The sequence below is a fragment of the Somniosus microcephalus genome, chromosome 25, assembly GCF_052327205.1.
Source record: "Somniosus microcephalus isolate GS21.2 chromosome 25, FLI_Smic_1.0, whole genome shotgun sequence".
Classification (NCBI taxonomy): Eukaryota; Metazoa; Chordata; class Chondrichthyes; order Squaliformes; family Somniosidae; genus Somniosus; species Somniosus microcephalus.
Genome location: NC_141011.1, coordinates 18656085 through 18680366, shown reverse-complemented (window position 1 = coordinate 18680366; position 24282 = coordinate 18656085). Strand labels below are relative to the sequence as shown.

Below are 24282 nucleotides of genomic sequence, written 5' to 3'. Positions count from 1 at the left end.
CACATTTATCTCGAGTTGTCACTGGAAAGCTCTAACATTTAGATTGCCAACCCAGTTATAAATTTGAATTCCAGCTTCAACCACTACTTGAGTTCATTAGCCTTAGAAGGGCTATCAGGGAGGTCCTGGCTGCAACTAAATTTATTTTACACATTTGATCAGTTCTGAAACTTTTGCCAAGTAATGTCACATTCTACTAATAGAAAAATCAGCAAATGGTAGTTTACTTAAGTTAAAAGATTCTCCACACTGGGAATCCATGAGAGACTTCCAAGTAAAGTTAATGGCAATTGGTATCAAAATAAGGTTTATGGCTCAATTTTTATATCTTAATGGGGTAACCATACCAAAGTCTTCATAATTTGTGGAAAATGTTCAATTATCAATGCAGTGACAAAAAAACAAGCCCTGGTAGTAATGATCAAATATGATGTGCTTTCAAGTAGAGTAACAGACCAAAGATCCCAGGTCCAATCCTCAGCCTGCAAGTAAGTCAGCCCAGGGTTGCAAATTCTGATTATTCACCAACGTGCCAGGATGATCAGAATTAGGTTTGGCTGTGATGCATATAGCAGCCCCACCCCTCCACACAACAGTCAAATTATCTAGGCACTCACCACCCAGGCACACGAGAAATAAAAAGGATGCTCACTTGGGTGAGATACCAGAGGGCTGGGAGCACCCATGGAAACTATACCTTGGCATAATAAATTACACCTTCAGGAGGGGAGAAAATGGAGTGCCCTGTTTAACTTTCTGCTGGAAACAGGCGAGTAGGAACTACTAAATGAATAGCTTTGACAGTACCTATAAATGCTTAGCCAAATGATGGAATTTTTTTTGACAAACAAATTTCTGCAATACAAAGATCCATCAGCATTCATAAGAGACAGGTCAACGTTCTAGATTTAGACCCTTTCAAAACTGGAAAATTTGTACTTCATGCATTCAAGATTTCCAGTTTTGATATCTATCAAATCCCCCCCCCCCCCCCCCCGTGTTTGTTTTGCAGCTTCTCCCATTTTACGTCAGGATGCAGAGACAAGAACGTTTAGTCAAGTCAAGTTTTTATTAAGAATTCCCTACAATGACATGTAAAAAAAAAAGGGCTTCAAAACACACTTAACTCAAGCAATCATTTATTAAGCCCTGCATTCGCAATAAACTCGCAGAAAACAGACAAACGTACACTCTTGTTCGAGATGGACACTGAGCTCACCCACGTCATCTCTGGCAGGCAGCAATGCCACAATACACTCCACAAAATATTGTTCCTTCATAACTCCACATCATATCACTTATCCACACTTACATATCAGTAATACAAAAATACATCACCAACCATTCGGCACACACAGGTAACAGGAAGGGAAGGGGAAAGGAAGATACAAAAAATATTCAGGGGTTGAAACTAATTCAAAAGTGTAGATGGTCCAACTTGTAGCCTGTTTTAAAGGACTCTGACTGGATAGCATCTTGGAGGTTGATTTAAAGTGTAAAGCATTACAAATTCCTTATGCACATTAGTTTAAATACTGCATTTTCAACTACAAAATTAATTGTCTGCAAATAATCTAATTCTTTCCCTTAACTTCTTAAACCCTAAAAAAAAAATGGAACTGATTTTTTGTAATTTGTGGAGCCCAAAAGTTCCTTGGTTTCAACCCCTGGAGATATCCATTTCACTGAACACATCCAACATTTTTCCAATTACTCAAGTTACAAGCAAGTATCACCACTCTAGAGTCTTTTCCCCTCATCAGTCACGGACGTCCTTTGTGAATGCAAGAAAAAAAAAAACCATTCGCACCGTATCCCACTTCTCCTCTGCATTCTCTCACCATGCCAAGGGATTGAGAGCCACATCTTGCCACGTTTAAAAATGCCATAATGCACCACCAGGTCTCTGCACGCGCTCTCTCCTTCCTCGCTCATACTAGCCCTCTCATTCGTCGGCACCACCATAGCATCAATCCCACACCAGGCTTCAAATTAAGTCATCACAGCTCTGTCACATCATCTTGTTTCATAGCGCTGATAAACGAATCCATGAAAAGAACAGTAGAGGACAAAAATGGAACACCCACCGTGGTCCCTTTGAATAGAACCTGCAACTCCATGTAGCTTGAAGCAATGCAGTGAGATGGTTTAGAGAAAGCATTTTCTATACAGCATGTAGGTGCGCATGCTCGGAGATCCAGACCACTCCCCTTAAAAAGACATTTCAATTTTTGAAAAATCTACACAATACGCTATTAAACATATTCCAGCCTTCTTAAAGATTTTGCACACTTTATAGATTTATAAAAAAAATTCCTTGCACCACAATATAGCTCTCACCAGCCATTTCCTAATTGCATCTACCTGGAACGTGATACCATGGACACTTCTGTATCCTTCCTTCAGCTAGCAGCGCTAGTAAACAGACTATACTATTGACAGTGAGGGGCTAGTTCTCTAAATTTTAAGATGGATAGAATGTGGGTGAAACGGCATTAACCGAGTGCACATGGATTAATTGCTAGGCACTGATGTGTCTAACCAACAGTATTCTGTGCAAAGATTGATCTAAACTTGAATGCCAGCAGTTCATTAACACGAGAATAATTCAAAATATCTTCAGTTAGGGTCTTTTCAGGTTTTCCACACTTTGTATTGAAGAAATTGGTAGCACATGCTGCTTGAAGTTCAATATAGAATTTTCCAGTGTTATTTTTTCTAATATACAAGGCGGCCAAGAAATGTTTAAAAGAATGTTATGTAGATTTGACAGTTTTTACAATTCTGTGTGCTGGCTTGCATCGTCCATTCAAGTCTTTAGAAAAGCAACCCATTAAATATTTCATAGATGGGATTTGCACCTCAACCCTAAGCAAATACTTTAAATTGATATTTTAAAATCAAAAAGCATTATGCTAGCTTTTAACCATAACCTGTGTGCTATTATGCAAGTTGTTTTTCTAAAACAAATTTTAGCACGCTAGTATTTTATGGATAACTGTAAATTTAGTTGCAACATACTAACCAAGCCAGAACACAAAGGGATATTACAGTAATACCATCTCTTTAAATGGAATGCTCCTTCGAATCACATTGGGAATAGGAAGGTACACTGCCAATGGTATTTTCATTAATGCAAGGAAAGAAATAGCACTGGAAAAGACATGGAAGTAACTAGCCAGATTCTCCAAACTGGAGGTCAAATCAATGGAAGCTGAAAACAAGGCGTGATTTAAAAAAAATGCAAATGCCATGTAGTTTCTGCAGGACGATATCCGTTTAAATATTTCTAAGCCTTTTGCTGGTCAAACCTTTCAATTCCAAACTGTATTAGATATGTATACAAAAGGTAGAAGTGTCATGGTCATTCCCCCATCCCTTTAATTGAATGCAAATTTCTGCCACATAAATGTTTTAAAGGGATACAAGTAATAACTTGACCGTGGGGTGAAGGCTCCATTATAAGTATGCAATGGTCACACAAATCAAGCAAAAGAACAGGGACAATGGACAGATGCAAAATTCTAATGATTGGGTTACATAACTGGTTCTTGACAGATTACTCTGTGGAATGTCTTTCCACCAACTCACTCCTTCACTGCACCATGTGGTTTAATGGGCTGGTTTGGAATAATGACTTTCGACCAGAATGGGAAATAAGTCAACACAGCCCAAATATTAGTCCACTACCATTCAGAAGTATTGACAATGGGCACAATGTTAAGCTGATCAATTTTGGAGCAACTGCACTCAGTGCTGCTGCCATCAGGAGGCATAGTTGTTAAATGGCATGGGATTGAAGAGGGATTAGTGAGGTCGTTTGGTCTACATACTAAAAAGGACATCAGACTTTTTGGATTTTTCTTTTTGAATAGCTGAATATGTTCAACTACTGTGCAGATTTGCTTTCAGATAAATACAAAATATAGCCTAGTTAGGACATGGATATTGTCTTCCAGAAACTTGACTTGGATAGAAGAGCAGAGAAAAATCTAGTCTTTGTTAGAAAGTAACATTGCTATGAAAATATGCTGTTTATTACATGAAGAAAAAAGGTAGAAACCTTCCTGTGCACTTTGTATGTACAGCATTTGGAGTTAAGTTGCACTGACTCGAGAACATGGCTGTAATTAATTGAAGCCATAGCTTCATAAGCTGAAGTTACCATGCTGTTCAACTCTCAACTTGGACATGTGTCTTATTTCACTAACAAATCCTCAACACAACTTGGGAGGCAGGGGGGGGGCAGTGTCAGGGAGGAGGAATAACTGTGTGCGCACCGTTTATAAAGCATATTAGATAGATTTAAACTCATGACAAGAACTGCACATTGCAGTATGAGTCGGGGAGAAGCACTTTCAAAATGTCAGTTCCACTCCTCACTGCAGCAGCTTTCAAAATTCACCTTACTGTCAGTGTCTTGAATGACAACACAAAAGACAACCACTTTTAAAAAAGAATTGTTTTCAATTATGTAGCATGAAAAAAAAGTCGGTGTGGAAAAACTATTATTTTTATACTTACCATTATTACAATTCTAATCTCCTTCTGCACATTTTCTAAGCACCTACAACTCCTTTCACATTCCCCACCCTGACGATTTGGACTCCATGCTAGATCCAAAACCAGAGCTAAACCCAGGACCACCCGAGTTGGATGTTGACCCCCAACCTAATGCACCAGAATTTGAACTGTATGAATTATTATTGGTTCCAAATGGCTGATTCTGTTCCCTTGGTACATTTCCCTGATTTTGTTGTGGATTTGCCCCTGCTGCACCCGATTGGTTCTGTTGACTGGCTAGCATTCCCATCATTCCCCAACTGCTCTGTAGGGCTGCCTGGGCAGCAGCCATCATAGCTGGGTTGATGCTGAAAGCCCCAAAATTCATTCCACCTCCACTCATGTTACTGTTTGGACTGCCGCCTAATCCCCCTCCTCCACCACCTCTGTTGTTTCCAAACCCACCCTGATTGCCAAAGCCTCCCTGGCTGTTACTGAATCGTCCTCTATCTATCTGTTGCCTAGCATTCAGATGTTTAGGTTCTGCATTGGAAATGTGCACGCTGACCCCCTTAATGATCAGATCTTCACCACACAGAGACTGGGCAACCTGTGAAAGAAAGCAAACCATAATGAAATTATGTGAGCAAGACAGAAAATTACTACTCAGTAAGCACTAACCAGACAACTACATTCAGCCTTCTGGGATACAGCATCCCTCATGAAGTTACGTCAAGGAATCAGTTCCAATTTAATTAGTGCAGACATGTTGGAATAGGGAAACCAAGGTTATTCTATTCAGTGTGGTCATTGTTTTAGTACTGTACCAATACACTGGAGAAATAAAGAACTTAATATGCTTAATCATATGCTTCATATGATGCTTTGTCAAAATTATTCCAACCAGTGTTGCTGCCACCAACAGATTATCATTGTCCTTATGTTACACCTCAAAATTCTCATTCCAAACTAACTACTAGGCATTTTCCCTACATTTCAAATCGGCAAAGTACAAAAACCTTTACACCTTACTGAAAGTTGTGAATAAATCAGGTCTGAAAATTTTAGTTATATTTATTAAAATCCCAGTGACTGACATAATTGTATTATTTACCAGATAGTCGTAAGGTCAATTTTTTTTATCCAGTACTCAACACCAACTTGGAACATGGCTGAATGGTCTGAAAATGTCCAGAATTTTGCTTCTATAGCCCACAAAGCTGGAGAGCTACAATACACCCAGTCAGACAAATGCAAGGTCACCAGGACATGGTTTTAAAGCTGCTGTTGAGCATTAGTTACATTTTTTCTTTGACTGGCTTATTAAAAGCAAATGAGTAGATGAGTGATACAAACAGTCTTGTCCTAGTTCAGACATTAGTTTGAGGGGGACAATCAGGTGCAGCTGTGATGCACCTCATTTGAGTAACCAGCCAACACACACACTGTTCATGCTCACAGAGTCCTCTAGGTGGTGGTTCTGGAAGACACCCAATAATTGTAAAACATGCCCTAGCAAGGATTTATTGCCTTTGGGACAGCAGAAGGGAAGAAAATTGGCAGGAAAGGGAGGAGAAAAAGTTTGTTCTACTCTGGAAATCTTAACTGTAGCTACATTTAAACAATCTTATTCAAAACTAGTGATCTGACAAAAATCACATCCATACATGCCTAATCAGATGCCAGTTTCTTAAAATTTACAGGTTACATAATAATGTATGGTATAAATAATGCACATGATGCTAGAATGAGAGACAATATATTGAGCTTTGAACTTGCTCTGGTTCATAAGTTCCTGGCCCCTACCTTGGGGACGATGTGCATAGGATCGCAGTGTGAAAACCAGGTATGTTGACAAAAATTACAGCCCCAGCCTCTAGCTCCTTCACTGGTGGCCATTTGCATTTGCTGCTAATTTACTTTAGGAAGTGGCAAGCAAAACTGTCTTGCATGGTCCTGTTCCTCCAAATGGACACATGGACTCATTTATTTTAACAGTTGTCAGCCTCTGAACACAACCCAAAATGGGAGATAGAGGGTGCACAGGTAGAATTGCCAACACTTTCACTATACATTATAAACCTTGCATGGTATACACACTTCCAGACGTCACGTTTGACATTTCACGTTCAGTTTTGCTTTATCAATGTTCACAGTGTAATTACAGGCTTTGGCCACTAGGTGTCCTGGTCTATTTCCCTAACTCCACTGCCATCTTGCACATCATTTAAAAAACATTAATGAACTGTCCGTGGGCAATTTACTCACTCCTTCGAAAACTAAAGCCAACCTAAAAGAAATGTTATTATTTCATTTTTATAAATGAAACATACCTGGTCATCAGCAAATGTGACAAAAGCAAAAGCACGGAAAGGTTTGGGGATAAATACATCGGTCACATCTCCAAACTGGGCAAAGAACTGACGAAGTTCATCAGCACTCATGTCCTCAGTGCAGCGACCCACAAACACTTTTCTGCTTCTCAATGGCTCGTCGGCATTTTGCTACAAAGAAAATTCACAATTACATTTATAAATATTAATCTCTACAAGATTGAAGTGAGATCTATTTTTACCAAGAAGTAACTGGTGACAATTTAAAATTTGATGGGTGTTAAGACTTGCATTTATTCACCATCACAGGAGCGATTATCAAACAAAATCTGACACCGAGCCACACAAGGAGACAGATAACCAAAAGCTTGGTCAAAGAGGTAAGTTTTAAGGAGCATCTTAAAGGAGTGTGTGTGTTGGGGAGGAAATTCCAGAGCTTAGGGATCGCTAAGAGTTGTAGGAGGTTAGATAGGATGGATGAGGCCATGGAGGGGTCTGAATACAGGATGAAAATTTTAAAATTGAGGCGTTGCCATACCAGGAGCCAACATAGGCACATGTAGAAACTTTTCACATGCAGGTTTCACAATTTGCTGCGCAGATTTGCAGGCACTAAATACTTTACAAGTGTTTTTGCTTTCTTCTCTTCCTTACCCCAGTTCCATCCCCCTCCAAAATCAGGAAAAGGTCATTGTAAACCAGCCAGTAATCTGGTGAAGGGAAAATAAAATCTCCCATACCTTGGAATTGGGGAGTTTGCAGTCACACCATCGCCCATCAATCATGTGTCGCTGTGACATCACTTTTACTTGTGTTTCATATTCTGTGAATCTGACAAAGCCAAAGCCTTTGGAGTTCCCAGTCTTGGTGTCCCTCTTCACCTGTGGACGTGTGACAGAGAACAGGTTTCAAAGGGTGAAAATACAACAGTGAAATGTCACCTATTAAAAAAGCCTCCATGTACAGTGAAAGACTCCATATTCTCTACTCTGGGTCGATCAGCCTTGTATCCAGAATGTTTGTTGACAGTTAGGACTAGGAAGCTCCATCAGGGAGGGGGAGAGTTACCTGGACTCGATCACGAGGTAGTCACACCAATTAGATTAATTAATTCAGATGTAGTCCGTGGCCAGGGTCAGGATGGTGTGACTAGAAGTGAGGCAGGTACGGGGATCCAGGAGGTAGTGTTGGAGGAGCCGCAGCCCTTGCACTTGTCCAACAGGTTCGAGGCTCTTACTCCCTGTGGGGACAGGAGCAGGGACTGCAGGGAGGATGAGCAACCTGGCCACAGCACCGTGGAGCAGGGGGCCATTCAAGTGGGGGGAGTTAAAAGAAATGTTGTAGTGGTAGGGGATAGTATCGTTAGGGGGATAGATAGAGTTCTTTGCAGCCGAGAGCGAGAGTCCCGAAGGCTGTGTTGCCTGCCAGGGTTAAGGACATCTCCTCTGGACTGGAGAGAAACTTGGAGTGGGAGGATCCAGTTGTACCAACGACATAGATAGGACAAGGAAGGAGGTTCTGTTGAGGGAGTTTGAGCAGCTAGGGGCCAAATTAAAAAGCAGAACCACAAGGGTAATAATCTCTGGATTATTACCTGAGCCACGAGCGAATTTGGCTAGGACAAATAAAATTAGAGTGTTAAATGCGTGGCTCAAAGACTGGTGTGGGAGAAATGGGTTTTGCTTCCTGGGACACTGGCACCAGTACTGGGGCAGGAGGGAGCTGTTCCGTTGGGACGGGCTTCACTTGGCCAGTGCTGGGACTAGAGTCCTGGCGGATCATATAACTAGGGCTGTAGAGAGGGCTTTAAACTAACTAGTGGGGGGGGAAGATTCCTAGAGAGCAAATAATAAAAATGACAGAGGTGGTCATAGACTTAGGTAGCAGTGGGGAAATTAAAAACCAGAGCATGTCAGGAAGGGGCAGAAGGTATGGAGTAAAAGGTAAAGTAATAAAAAGGGCAAAAGCAGGAACTAAGTGTCACAAAACATTTTTGAAAGTTCTCTATCTGAATGCACGTAGCATTCGTAACAAAATAGACGAGTTAATGGCACAAATAACTACATATGGGTATGATCTTGTGGCCATTACAGAAACATGGTTGCAGGGTGACAATGCCTGGGAATTAAACATACCAGGTTATTTAACGATCAGGAAGGACAGGCAGGAAGGAAGGAAGGGGAGGTGGGGTGGCTATGTTAATAAAGGAAGGAATCACTGTAATACAGAGAAATGATATTGGGTCAAAAGATCAGGATAATGAAACAGTTTGGGTGGAGGTAAGGAATAATAAGGGGAAAAAAACACTAGTGGGCATAGTCTATAGGCCTCCGAACAGTGGCAACTCTGTTGGACGGAGTATCAATCAGGAAATAGTTGAGGCTTGTAATAAGGGAACATCTATAATTATGGGGGATTTTAACTATCATATTAATTGGACAAATCAAATTGGGCAGGGCTGCCTTGAGGATGAGTTCATTGAGTGCATTAGGGATGGGTTTCTTGAGCAGTATGTAACTGAACCGACCAGGGGGCAAGCAACCTTAGATCTGGTCCTGTGTAACGAGACAGGATTAATTAAAAATGTCCTAGTAAAGGATCCCCTTGGAATGAGTGACCATAACATGGTTGAATTCCATATTCAATTAGAGGGCGAGAAGGTTGGATCTCAAACAAGCGTGCTAAGCTTGAATAAAGGGAGACTATGAAGGTATGAGAGCGGAATTGAGTAGAGTGGATTGGGAAAATAGATTAAAGGGTAAGACGATACATGATCAGTGGTGTACATTTAAGGAGTTATTTTACAACTTCCAAAAAAAATATATTCCACTGAGAAGAAAAGGGTGTAAAAGAAAAGACAGCCATCCGTGGCTAAGTAAAGAAATTAAGGATAGTATTCGACTAAAAACAAGGGCATATAAGGTAGCCAAATCTAGTGGGAGGATAGAGGATTGGGAAAACTAAAAGACGGCAAAAAGTAACAAAAAGATTGATTAAGAAAGGGAAGATAGATTATGAAAGTAAATTAGCAAAAAATATAAAAACAGATAGTAAGAGTTTTTATAGTTATATAAAAAGAAAAAGGGTGGCTAAAGTAAATGTGGGTCCCTTAGAGGATGAGACCGGGAAATTAATGGTGGGAAATATGGAGATGGCAAAAAACACTGAATGAATATTTTACATCAGTCTTTACAGTAGAAGACACTAAGAATATCCCAACACTGGACAAACAGGGGGCTAAAGGGGGGGGGGGAAAGGAGCTAAATACGATCAAAATCACTAAGGAAGTGGTACTCGGTAAAATAATGGGACTCAAGGTGGATAAATCACCTGGACCTGATGGCTTATATCCTAGGGTCTTGAGGGAAGTGGCAGTAGGGATTGTGGATGCATTGGTAATTATTTTCCAAAACTCCCTGGACTCGGCAAAGGTCCCAGCAGACTGGAAAACTGCTAATGTAACACCCTTATTTAAAAAGGGCAGTAGACAGAAGGCTGGAAACTACAGACCAGTTAGCCTAACATCTGTGGTAGGTAAAATTTTGGAGTCCATTATTAAGGAGACAGTAACAGGACATTTGGATAATCATAATTTAATAGGACAAAGTCAGCATGGTTTTATGAAGGGGAAGTCATGTTTGACAAATTTGCTGGAGTTCTTTGAGGAAGTAACATATAGGGTGGATAAAGGGGAACCAGTGGACGTAGTGTATTTAGACTTCCAAAAGGCATTTGACAAGGTGCCACACAAAAGATTATTGCTTAAGATAAAAAATCACGGGATTGGGGGTAATATTCTGGCATGGATAGAGGATTGGCTATCTAACAGAAGGCAGAGCGCTGGGATAAATGGTTCATTCTCAGACTGGCAATCAGTAACTAGTGGTGTTCCGCAGGGGTCAGTGCTGGGTCCCCAACTCTTTACAATCAATATTAACGATTTGGAGGAGGGGACCGAGTGTAACATATCAAAGTTTGCAGATGATACTAAGATGGGAGGGAAAGTAGTGAGTGAAGAGGACATAAAAAACCTGCAAGGGGACATCGACAGGCTAAGTAAGTGGGCAGAGATTTGGCAGATGGAATACAATACTGGAAAGTGTGAGGTTATGCACTTTGGCAGGAAAAATCGTAGAGCAAGTTATTATCTTAATGGCAAGAAACTGGAAAGTACTGAAGTACAAAGGGATCTGGGGGGTCCTGGTGCACAAAACTCAAAAGGTTAGTATGCAGGTGCAGCAAGTGATTAAGAAGGCCAATGGAATGTTGGCTTTCATTGCTAGGGGGGATAGAATATAAAAATAGGGAGGTATTGCTTCAGTTGTACAAGGTATTGGTGAGACCGCACCTGGAATACTGCGTACAGTTTTGGTGTCCATACTTAAGAAAAGACATGCTTGCTCTCGAGTCAGTACAAAGAAGGTTCACTCGGTTAATCCCGGGGACGAGGGGATGGACATACGAGGAGAGGTTGGGTAGATTGGGACTCTACTCATTGGAGTTCAGAAGAATGAGAGGCGATCTTATTGAAACATAGAAGATTGTGAAGGCGTTGGATCGGGTGGATGCGGGGAAGATGTTCCCGATGATGGGTGAAACTAGAACTAGGGGGCATAGTCTTAGAATAAGGGGCTGCTCTTTCAAAACTGAGATGAGGAGGAACTACTTCACTCAGAGGGTGGTAGGTCCATGGAATATGCTGCCCCAAAAAGCTGTAGAAGCTACATCATTACATAAATTTAAAACAGAAATAGACAGTTTCCAAGAAGTAAAGGGAATTAAGGGTTACGGGGAGCAGGCAGGAATTTGGACATGAGTCTAGGTTCGGATCGGTCATGGCCCTGTGGGTAACGGAGCGGGCCCAGGGGCCGTGTAGCCTGATCCTGCTCCTATTTCGTGTGTCTAATTCTGTTAGATTCAGGAGATGGTTCTATGATAGTGGATTGGCGGTTAGGATCAGATCAGCCATGATCTTATTGAATGGCGGAGCAGGCTCGAGGGGCCGATTGGCCTACTCCTGCTATTTCTTATACCTGAAGAGCACCCCCCCACCATTGTATAGGTTAGAGCTAGATAAGGACAAGAGATTTGTTCAGCAAAAAAAAAAAATGCTTTCCACGTACTTAAGTTTGCCTGAACCACAGACGATGATAATATTTGCATCCAAAAATGCTTCAAAAGCAGCAATCTCATCCACCCATTAGTAATCTGAAGTCAGAACTAAACGCACAATTGCAAATTGCTACCAAGAAACAATTGGACTTGGAAATTCCATTTATTCCCTTTGTCAAGGACTAAAGTTTGCAACTGGAATTATAGTCTACTAGTTACAAATAACCTTAATTTGCATAAACAAACAAAATATTATCTGATGCAGGTGAATAGCAGCAAAATGTTGTTGGTATCCTTGTTCACTTTTAATTCATCTTCATAAATTTGATAGGTTATGGGAATCTTAAGTTACATTCATCAGTGCTAATCCTCAACTGTAAAGCCAGCCCAAGCTCAAATATAGGTTTCGAGCAAAACTGATTTCATTGTTGAGGTTTGCATTTGGTGGTTACCATATAGTTGGTGCCTTCAACATACGATTCAGCTATAAATAGAACCTCACCTGCACCATAATCACTTCTCCAAAAGTACTGAAGTAATCTTTTAAGTCCTGTTCTGAAGTCTTCCAGGGAAGTCCAAGAACAATGAGGTCAGAGGTCTTCTGGACCGCTCGCTTCACTTTCACGGCTGAAGATGCATCAGTTTCATCCATTTTCCTTTTGTTGTCTGGATACAATGACAAAAACCATAGCCACCATTTAACCATTATATTGCGCATCAGCATTACAAGCAAACTGAACAGCAGGTTCAATGTACTTAATGGCTACTAAGAAAATGTTATTTCCAATGGCAGAAGAGCATTGCACCAATGTTCAAAGCAAAATATACCAGAGTAACTAGATATTACAGTCCAGCATCAAGCATGCTCAATTAAAATTACACAACTATACATAGACATGCACAGCTACTGCGCAGATATCAGAACTGACATTTTCACTCCTGTAACACCTGCATATTCCATACCCTCGACCCAAGTTTTAAATAAGCAAAAATGCTACTTTTGATCAGTTACTGAATCTGCTAGAGCAAACACAGGTAGAGACATTAGACAGCAATGTTGTTGCAACAATCACCCTGCCCTGCATTTGCACTCCAAATATATGTGTAGCGAGACAAGGCAAACACTTCAATGCTGCCCGAAATATTGCTTTTATATCTAACTATTGTAGTAATTGATTTTAAAGGACCAGTTTTAGCCAATTTAAGATTATTTTCAATTAAATGTAATATTTAAAAAGTTGCAGAAACATTACACAGTAATGTCACAAATGAACATGCTCCACCCAGAGACGTCAACACTAGCAGTCTTGCTTTTTGTATGGGCAGGAGTAAGAGGACTTTACTCAACAGTGGCAAAATAGGAATACTGTAATAGAGCAGGGAACTATGAACTTAAAAGTCACCAGTTAACAGAAAAATACATCAATATATTTACAACACTTTGCATCACTGCAACTGGTGACTTTAACAAAAGGAAGAGCAGTTAGTAGCTCAGAACTATGCCACTGGGCATAGTAATAAAATCTGAATTTATTTTACTCTTTTGAAATTAATGTCAAGGTTACCCACAGGAAACCACTTCAGTTACCCGATTACAAACTCAGGATGCTTCGCAACAGGAAAAATTGCCAGAGAACTCACTCCTGAGAACTAGTGGGCCCTACTTGTGCTAAGGGTGCAATGGATCTCGACTAATGTCCCTCATGATAGAATAGTCCACTAACGTGCACTATCCTGACATCAAACATGGTCGCTTGGGCTAGGTATCAGAGGGCAACCTGTGGAACAATGTCCAGGCACAGAACCAGTACCTTACAAGGGAACAAAGTTAGAAGACTACAGGAAACTTTGTGTATCCGGCACCGAGCCGTTGCCGTTCCCTCAAAACTGCCGAACAAACCGGCGCTAATGTTGAAACATAAGAGATTTTGAGCTCCGTATCTGGCAACAAACCCTGTGCTTCTAAACAGTCGGCCGTACCTTGCAAGCGTCTCTGTAGCTTAGCAACAGCTTCAGCGAGACCTTGACTGTTGAGAAAAAAGCAACGAAAAGAAAAAAAACCTAATGAAACGGCTCCTGATTTTTGCCGGTGGCTTGAGCATTCCGGACAATTAACCTCCGGATAAACCAAAGTTTCCTGTACCCAGCTAAATTTTTACTCCCACTTTTCAAAATGCTAATTCAAAAACTTGCAGAGTGCCCGCATCCTCCTCCAATGGTGGCGGTGGCGGTGGGGGGGGGGGGGGGGAAAGAGGTGGGAATTGAAGAAAGAACAGGAGATTTAATAGGTTGGACATTTGGAAGAAAAAAATGGGAATTTAACTAATGTTTGAAAAGGTTAGTGTCTGGCGCTAACCGTTCCAAACATTTTTTTTTACTTAGCGCCCCAAATGGCCCTTTAGGGGAATTTCACCCCCTGTGGGTTTAAAGCAAGTTTAACGGTGGCTGGTGCAAACGTCCAATTCCACAAGAGCCTCACATTAACAGCTCCTACATTACAACAGTGACTACACTTCAAAAGTGCTTCAATGGCTGTAAAGCGCTTTGGGACATCCCCGAGGTCATGAAAGGCACGATATAAATTTAAAGTATTTTTTTCCTTTTAAAAAGATGCTAAAAATAAAACTGCACAAGTCAAACAATGGCAGGCTGGCTCTATAGGTTTTGGTGACTGCGGCAACAAAAATAGGCGCAGCCATTTTAAAATGAGCGCGATTTCCCTACAACGGGGACAAAAGTGCTTCATTGGCTATAAAGCGCTTTTAAGACGTCGGGTGGTCGTTAAAGGCGCTATTGAAATACAAGTCTAACTCCCCCCAACCACCACAGCCCTTTTTAAAAATGTCAAAAAAGCTAAACAATGGACGGGCTGGCTTTATGGATTTAAGGTGGCCGCGGCCACAAAAATGGAGGCGCAGCCATTTTAAAATGAGAGCGATCCTCCTACATTACAACAGCGACTGCGCTTCAAAAAACCTGCTTCATTGACTGCAGCGCGATTTGGGACGTCGCGAAAGGAGGTATATCAATGAAAGTTCTTAATTTGTTTTAAACAGAGCGGCGTGCACGTTTGTTCCCCACCCCCGATATAAATGCAGGTTTTTTTTAAAAATACAGCGGCGTGCACCATTCTCTCCCCCCAATATAAATGCAATTTTAAAAAATACAGCAACGTGCACCATGCTCCCCCCCCCCCAATATAAATGCAATTTTTACAAATTACAGCGGCGTGCACCATGCTCCCCAATATAAATGCAATTTTTACAAATACAGCGGCGTGCACCATGCTCCCCCCAAATATAAATGCAATTTTTACAAATACAGCGGCGTGCACCATGTTCCTTCCAACGCCCGATATAAATGCATTTTATTTTAAATGGAGCGGCGTGCACCACGTTCCCTTATCCTCCTCCCCCGCCGATCTCCCCGGGTTTGTTTGCCCCCAACCCAGCCGAGCCGCACCTTTCGGGTAGTTGACCACGTAGACCAGGTTGCTCCAGCCATTGTCCGGGGCGTGCAGGATGCCCTCCACCAGGCGCACCCCGCGCATGCACTGGTTGTCGGGGTTGCGGTAGCGCAGGCCGCAGGCGCCCGGGAACTGCGCCGTCACGGTGGAGAGCAGCACCGTGCCGTCATCCTCGGACGGGATCTCCATCGGCTCCTCCGACTCCTCTTCGGCCACACGGATATACTCTGCCATCGCCAGGGTGAAATCGGGGGGGGGGGGGTTATTTTTTTTTTAGTTAAAATTAATTAAATTTGAACCCGGCGGAGGGGATTTGTCAAATTCTGTTCGGCTAAGTGCGGTTTTTTTCTCGACAGCGAGCGTCTCCTTCTCTCCAAGTCTAGCACAAAATGGTGGCTGTTGGCGCTCCACACGCGCTTTCAACCGCTCCTGAGTGAATCGTCGACGGATTCTACTTTCAACGTCACCGGTTGTTGCGTGGAACGTCATCAGCCGCGGCTTACCCGCCTCCCGGGCGAGGCGGGCTGCTTGCGCTCGACCTCTTCCATCTCTCACCGTAGGGGAGTCCGTATATATCCTTTTTAACTTCATTTCGCCTGTAGGCTTGGTATGCGTTGTACCGCTGTAATTTGGTAAACCGTCCTTACTTATAATTAATTATTGATGCGTAGAGGGGAAGAGGATTGCTCGTGCTTGGTGTTTGTTGATATTGTCATTTCACAGATTTCCCCCCCTGCGTTAGGATGGAAGCGCTGGATGTTAGGGTGGGGGAGGGGAGGGAATTTGAATGGATTTCTCTTTCAAAAGAAAAAATCCCACAATGGCCTTGGAGAATTTGAATACCATAGTCCCTGTTCTGCGAAAAATAAGCAGAAGAGTCATGCAGAACAACTGTGCATGGTTGTTTTGCCAGAAGGCTGTACATTTAAGTCTCATTCCAGCACACACCCCAGCACAGATGCTAACAATTAAAAACTGGGAAAAGCTGAGATCAAATAACGACTGCTAAACCGCCCCGAATAAAGTCCTGTGACCAAGGCGACTGAATTAGTTGAATTTTTGCTTTTGGAGGGGGGAAAAAAACTGAAAAGCGCAAAAGTGCTTTTTTTTTGCAGTGGTAGATATACAACAGGAACTTGCATTTATATAGCACCTTTAACATCCCACGGCGCTTCACGGGAGCAATTATCAAAATAAAATTTGACACCGAGCCTCATCGAGTCATAATGGCACAGAAAGAGGCCATTCGGCCCATCGAGTCTGTGCCGGCTTTCTGCAGAGCAATCGAGTTAGTCCCATTACCCCGCTCTATCCCCGTAGCCCTGCAAGTTTATTTCCCTCAAGTGCCTAACCAGTCTTCCCTTGAAAACATTGAGTGTGTTTGCTTCCACCATTTCCGTCGGCAGCGAGTTCCAGGTCCTCACCACTCGCTGCGTAAAAAAGTTTTTCCTCACATCCCCCCTGTATCTCTTGCACAAAACCTTAAATCTGTGTCCCCTAGTCCTTGTACTATCAACTAGTGGGAACAGCCTTTCCCCATCTAGCCTATCCAAACCCGTCATAATCTTGTACACCTCTATCAAATCACCCCTCAGCCTCCTTTGCTCTAATGAAAACAAATCCAGCCTCTCCAACCTGTCCTTGTAGCTAAGGTCCCCTATCCCTGGAACCATTCTGCTAAATCGCCTCTGCACCCTCTCAAGGGCCTTCACATCCTTCCTAAAGTGTGGTGACCAGAACTGGACGCAATACTCCAGTTGTGGCCTAACCAGCGCTTTAGAAAGATTCAGCTTAACTTCTCTTGTACTCAATACCTCTATTTATGAAAACCAAGATCCCATATCTTGGGATCCCACTCTCTCAATATGTCCTGCCACCTTCAGGGACCTATGCACATTAACTCCCGGGTCCCTCTGTCCCTGCACAATCTTTAAAACTGTGCCATTAAGTGTATATTGCCTCGCTCTGTTCCTTCTACCAAAATGCATCACCTCACATTTCTCTTTTTTTTTAATTTAAAATTTGAACATTTTATTTACAGTTAATGACATTTACAGAGCTCAGGTCTCGGCTCTTTGCCATTTCTCTGTATTAAATTCCATCTGCCACTTGTCTGCCCATTCTGCTAGCCTTTCTGTGTCCTGTTGCAGTCGATTGGTATCATCCTCACTGTTTGCCACACCCCCAAGTTTGGTGTCATCAGCAAATTTAGAAATTCTATTTTGTATTCCAATATCCAGGTCATTTATATATATATATATCAAAAAATGCAGTGGCCCCAGCACTGACCCTTGGGGAACACCACTGTCTACCATCCTCCAGTCTGAAAAACAGCCATTTACCACAATTTGCTGTTTCCTGTCCTTAAGCCAATTCCTTATCCAAGCTGCCACTGACCCACCTATTCCATGAGCCTCAATTTTGTTAACCAGCCTTCTATGTGGTACTTTGTCAAATGCCTTACTGAAATCCATGTAGACAACATCCATTGCATTCCCTTCATCGATCCTCCCTGTTATTTCATCAAAAAATTCAATTAGATTAGTCAAACATGATCTGCCTTTTACAAATCCGTGTTGGCGCTCCTTAATTAGCTTAAACCTCTCCAAGCGCCCGTTAACTTTTTAATTGATTATTGTTTCTAAAACTTTACCCACCGCTGATGTTAAACTGACCAGCCTGTAGTTACTAGGATTGTCCTTATACCCTTTCTTGAGCAATGGTATCACATTTGCCACTTTCCAATCCTCAGGCACCTCCCCCGCATCTAGGGAAGATTGGAAAATTATGTCAAGCCCTTCCGCTATCTCCTCCCCCAATTCCCTTAGCAATCTGGGATGCAAGTCATCTGGACCAGGCGACTTATCCACTCTAAGCATACCCAGCCTTTCTAGTACATCCTGTCTATCAATTTTCACCCCTTCCATTGCTTCTATCTTTTCCACTTCTACTGATATTTTGTCAGCATCCACCTCCTTAGTAAACATCGATACAAAGTACTCATTGAGTATTCTAGCCTTGCCCTGTGCCTCTAAACATATATCACCTTCTTTGTCGCTAATAGGCCCCAGCCCACCTCTTACTACCCGCTTACTGTTTACATGCCGATAGAAGATTTTTGGGTTCCCTTTTATGTTAACTGCCATTCTACTCTCATATTCTCTCTTTGCCAATCTTATTTTCATCTTCACTTCCCCTCTCAACTTATTGTATTTGGTCTGGTTCTCCCTTGAAGAATTCACCTGACATGCATCATACACCCTCTTTTTTTGTTTCATCATCTTCTCTGTCTCCCTCAGAGCCTTTGCTTTGGTCCACTTACCTTTCCCTCTTGTTGGAATGTACTTGGAACATCTCCTCCTTAAAGATCACCCATTGTTCCATTACAGTTTTTCCTGTCCATCTTTGGTTCCATTTTGCCCTGGCTAGATCCTTTCGCATTCCATTGAAGTTAGCCCTATTCCAGTTTAGAAGTTCCACTCTAGATTGTTCCTTGCTCCTCTCCATTGCTAATCTAAATCTTATGATACGATGATCACTCGTACCCAAGTGTTCTCCCACAGACAGACGATCGACCTGGCCCACCTCATTCCCCAGCACCAGATCCAGCAATGCCTCCTTCCTAGTTGGGCCAAGAACATACTGGTCAAGGAAATTCTCCTGAGCACATTTCAGAATTTCCTCCCCCTCCTTTCCCTTTTACCCTAGCATTACCCCAATCGATATTTGGGTAATTAAAGTCCCCCAATATCACCACTCTATAGCTCTTGCATATCTCTGTGATTTCCCTGCAGATTTGCTCCTCTACCTCCCTCTCACTATTTGGAGGCCTATAGAATACCCCCAATAGCGTGATGATACCCTTTTCGCTCCTCAACTCTAACCAGATGGATTCTGTCCTTTTTCCCTCAAGAACATCCTCCCTTTCCAAAACTACAATGTCTTCCTTAATCAGCACTGCCACCCCACCTCCCTTTTTTCCTTCCCTATCTTTTCTGAACGCCTTGTACCCTTGAATATTAAGTGCCCAGTCCTCACTGTTTTTAAGCCACGTTTCCGTTATTGTCACATTATATTGCCACATGCTAATTGTGCTTGTAGCTCACCAACCTTATTCACCACACTTTGTGCGTTTACGTAGATGCATTCTAAACTCATTTTTGAATTTTTCATAGTTTTTCTTAGTCTGCTCCTATCTAATACGGTACTACTACCGCCTCTAGTACTGTCTTCTCTAGTACTATCCAACACACTCACTCTTTCATGCACCTTATTCCTCTTTTCTACTCCCATATGCTGGTGCCCATCCCCCTGCCAAGCTAGTTTAAAACCTCCCCAACAGCACTAGCAAACCTCCCCACGAGAATATTGGTCCCGGCTCTATTGAGGTGTAAGCTGTCCGGATTGTACAGGTCCCACCTTCCCCAAAAACGGTCCCAATGCTTCAGGAATCTAAAGCCCTCCCTCCTGCACCATCTCTCCAGCCACGCATTCATCTGTTCTATCCTCCTATTCCTGTACTCACTAGCACGTAGCACATAAAGAGATATTCGGACAGGTGACCAAAAGCTTGGTCAAAGAGGTAGGTTTCAAGGAGCATCTTAAAGGAGGAGAGAGGTAGATAGGCGGAGAGGTTTAGGGAGGGAATTTCAGAGCTTAGGGCCTAGGCAGCTGCAGGCACGGCCACCAATGGTGGAGCGATTAAAATCGGGGGTGTGCAAGAGGCCAGAATTGGAGGAGTGCAGAGATCTCGAAGGGTTGTAAGGCTGGAGCAGGTTACAGAGCTAGGGAGGGGTGAGGCCATGGGGGGGGGATTTGAAAACAAGGATGAGGAGCCAATGTAGGTCAGCAAGCACAGGGGTGATGGGTGAATGGGACTTGGTGCGAGTTTGGATACAGGCAGCAGAGTTTTGGGTGAGCTCAAGCTCCTGAGGGCTGCAAGGTGGGAGGTCAGTCAGGAGACCATTGGAATAGTCGAGTCCAGAGGGAAAAAGGCATGGGCGGGGATTTCAGCAACAGATGAGCTAAGGCAGGAGCGGATTCGGGCGATGTTACGGAGATGGAAGTACGCGGTCTTTGTGATGGAGACGACGATATGGACTATTTTCAAGGGGAAACGTGAACTCTGATTGTGAGTGCAATGTTTACCTCTGGTGGGGGCATACTCCAGCATATTTTGATTTTTGACAATTTTGTTGCATTTTGAAATGTGATTCAGCATTTAGAGCCAAAAAGCATTTATTCCTGAATGGTTGTGTACATTTTAATGAAAGTAGTTGTTAAGAGTCACAACGGAACTTTATATACCATCAGAAAGTAATAGACGTGGGTGTACAGGGCACAATTTCAAAATTTGCAGATGACGCAAAACTTGGAAGTATAGTGAACAGTGAGGAGGAGAGTGATAGACTTCAGGAAGACATAGACAGGCTGGTGAAATGGACGGACACGTGGCAGATGAAATTTAACGCGGAAAAGTGTGAAGTGATACATTTTGTTAGAAAGAATGAGGAGAGGAAATATAAACTAAATGGTACAATCCTAAAGGAGGTGCACGAACAGAGAGACCTGGGGGTATATGTGCACAAATCGTTGAAGGTGGCAGGGCAGGTTGAGAAAGCAGTTAAAAAAGCTTACGGGGTCCTGGGCTTCATGAATAGAGGTATAGAGTACAAAAGTGTGGAAATTATGATGAACCTTTATAAAACACTGCATCGGCCCAACTGGAGTAATGTGTCTAACTCTGGGCACCACACTTTAGGAAGGATGTGAAGGCCTTGGAGAGGGTGCAGAAAAGATTTACAAGAATGATTCCAGGAATGAGGGACTTCAGTTACATGGATAGACTGGAGAAGCTGGGGTTGTTCTCCTTGGAGCAGAGAAGATTGAGAGGAGATTTGATAGAGGTGTTCAAAATCATGAGAGGTCTGGACAGAGTAGATAGAGGGAAACTGTTCCCATTGGCAGAAGGGTCGAGAACCAAAGGACACAGATTTAAGGTGATTGGCAAAAGAACCAAAGGCGACATATGAAAAGCTTTTTTACACAGTGAGTTACTAAGATCTGGAATGCACTGCCTGAAAGGGTGGCGGAGGCAGATTTCAAAAGGGAGTTGGATAAGTACCTGAAGGGCTACGGGGAAAGGGCGGGGGAGTGGGACTATCTGAAGTGCTCTTGCAGCGAGCTGGCACGGGCTCGACGGGCCGAATGGCCTTCGTCCATGCTGTAACTATTCTATGATTCTATGAGTATAACATAAGAACATAAGAAATAGGAGCAGGAGTAGGCCAATTGGCCCCTCGAGCCTGCTCCGCCATTCAATAAGATCATGGCTGATCTGATCCTAACCGCCAATCCACTATGACAGGACTATCTCCTGAATCTAACAGAATTAGACACACGAAACAGGAGCAGGATCAGGCTACACGGCCCCTGGGCCCGCTCCGCTACCCACAGGGGCATGACCAATCCGAACCTAGACTCATGTCCAAATTCCTGCCCGCTCCCTGTAACCCTTAATTCCCTTTTCTTCTAGGAAACTGTCTATTTCTGTTTTAAATTTATGTAATGATGTAGCTTCGACAGCTTTTTGGGGCAGCATATTCCATGGACCTACCACCCTCTGAGTGAAGTAGTTCCTCCTCATCTCAGTTTTGAAAGAGCAGCCCCTTATTCTAAGACTATGCCCCCTAGTTCTAGTTTCACCCATCATCTGGAACATCCTCCCTGCATCCACCCGATCATAACATATTGTTGAACACCTCTGTTATTTCTGCAAGTACGACCCTGAGCTTACGATTGATTGCTAATTAAATTCTCCACTCAATGGAGCCTGATTTTCAGTATTTCCCTTCCCCTCTGCTATTCCGCCGTAACCATTCGCACATCCTCTGTGTCTCGCATACATCTTTTATTTCTCTAATTCTCATTATTGCCCCCTATTGCCAGACCATCATCACTTCTGTCACCTAATCATCTCTGCCCTCCACCTAATCACAGACCATTCTTTTTCTTCCTCTGCATTCCCTTTTTTCTGGCTCTTTCTCCTCCTTATAAGCCGTTTATTTGTAACAGCCCCTGGTTCTGATGAAAGATTATCGACCTGAAATGTAAACTCTACCTTTCTGTCTCCATAGATGCTGCGCGACCAGCTGAGTGTTTCCAGCATTTTCTGTTGTTCTTTCTACCCGGAGTAGTTCATTCGGTGGCTTTCTATGCACCACAAGATCAACTTTTTTATCCCTCCCAGGTTTCCCCGATGTATAAGGCTACTCCACCTTTTTTGTCCGCTCTGACTTTTTAAAATATTCTATACCCCTGAATGTTACATTTATTTGCATCCCGTACAAGCGCAGGAGATGCAACACCTCCCCTTTTACCTCCTCCCTTCCCACCATCCAGGGCCCCAAACACCCCTTCCAGGTGAAACAGCGATTTACTTGTACTTCTCTCAATCTAGTATACTGTATTCGCTGCTCACGATGCCGTCCCCTCTACACTGGGGAGACCAAACCCAGATTGGGTGACCGCTTTGGGGAACACCTCCGTTCAGTCCGCAAGCGTGGCCCTGAGCTTCCGGTTGTCTACCATTTTAATTCTCCCCTCCACTCCCACTCTGACCTCTCCGTCCTCGGCTTCCTGTTCCAATGAAGCTCAGCGTAAGCTCGAGGAACAGCACCTCATCTTTCGATTAGGTACTTTATAGCCTTCCGGACTCAACATTGAGTTCAACAATTTCAGATCATAACCTCTGCCCTCAGTTTTTTGGATGGCAGCTGTTGCTGATGATTCTGATATTCCCATTTACACCTCCTCTAGACCCATCTTTTGTCTCTTTACTTGTCCCATTATTATCCCCTTTTGCCTTGCCCCATCATCCCTTTTGTCATTTAATCCCTCCTGCCTTCCACCCTATCACAGACTTTCCCTTTTGTTCTTTCCTCCGCTCCCCACTTTCCCAGCCTCTATACTTGCTTAAAACCTGTTACATTCAACGTTCCCCTTAAGGTGCGCGGCTGCGGATCGATCGGGAGGTCCTGCGCAGGCCGCTCACCAGCTGTTGCCGCTGGAAAAGATACCGCGCAGAAAATTTAAAGGGACTGCGCACGGAAAAAAAATTAGAGGGAACATTGGTTCTATCTCTAACATTTTCCAGTTCTGACGAAAGGTCATCGACCTGAAATGTTAACTGTTTCTCTCCCACATATGCTGCCTCACATAAGCTGGGGTTGTTCTCCTTAGAGCAGAGAAGGTTGAGAAGAGAAATAACAACAGAAAATGCTGGAAAAACTCAGCAGGTCAGGCAACATCCGTGGAGAGAAATTTGAGTTGACGTTTCGGGTTTGACCCTTCTTCAAAACTGGAGAGAAAAGGAACTAGATCGAAGGCAGGGCTGCGATCGGACAAAAGAATAAAAGAACCAAAAGAAGTAAAAGAGATTAGAAGCTAGACGAGATGGTAATAGGCTGGGATTAGGTGTAAAGTGTACTGGCAGGGCAAAAGATAGCTGCCAGGTGTGAGAGAGAAACAAAAGGAAAGGGGGGGGGAGGAAAGGAGTGGAAAAATATAAGTAAAAATGAAATAGGGGCCGAGGTTATGATCTGAAATTGTTGAACTCGATATTGAGACCGGAAGGCTGCAGAGTGCCTAATCGGAAGATGAGGTGCTGATTTGATAGAGGTGTTCAAAATCATGAGGGGTCTAGACAGAATAGATAGAGAGAAACTGTTCCCATTGGCGGAAGGGTCGAGAACCAGAGGACACAGATTTAAGGTGATTGGAAGAAGAACCAGAGGTGACACGAGGAACAACTTTTTCGCAGCGAGTGGTTAGGATCTGGAATGCACTGCCTGAAAGGGTGGTGGAGGC

The 24282-nt window shown here is 43.0% G+C and overlaps 1 protein-coding gene across 1 annotated transcript; it reads right to left on the bottom strand.

Moving 5' to 3' along the window:
- Nucleotides 1-1122: 1122 nt before the first annotated feature.
- On the bottom strand, nt 1123-15882 carry tardbpa (TAR DNA binding protein a). Its single transcript, XM_085966847.1, has 5 exons — nt 15411-15882; nt 12451-12614; nt 7577-7717; nt 6837-7007; nt 1123-5113 (listed from the first exon to the last, which is right to left on the bottom strand). The coding sequence occupies exons 1-5, from the start codon at nt 15646-15648 to the stop codon at nt 4580-4582; spliced, it is 1248 nt and encodes a 415-aa protein (XP_085822973.1). The 5' UTR covers nt 15649-15882; the 3' UTR covers nt 1123-4579.
- Between the last annotated feature and the right edge of the window lie 8400 nt (nt 15883-24282).

Excerpts from the sequence above, each read along its gene's own strand:
- tardbpa (XM_085966847.1), bottom strand. The coding sequence starts at position 15,648 with ATGGCAGAGTATATCCGTGTGGCCGAAGAGGAGTCGGAGGAGCCGATG. Across the intron at positions 7,718-12,450 it reads GAGAAGTGATTATGGTGCAG|GTGAAGAGGGACACCAAGAC; the intron begins GTGAGGTTCTAT and ends ACACGTCCACAG. Across the intron at positions 7,008-7,576 it reads GCAAACTCCCCAATTCCAAG|CAAAATGCCGACGAGCCATT; the intron begins GTATGGGAGATT and ends TTTTCTTTGTAG.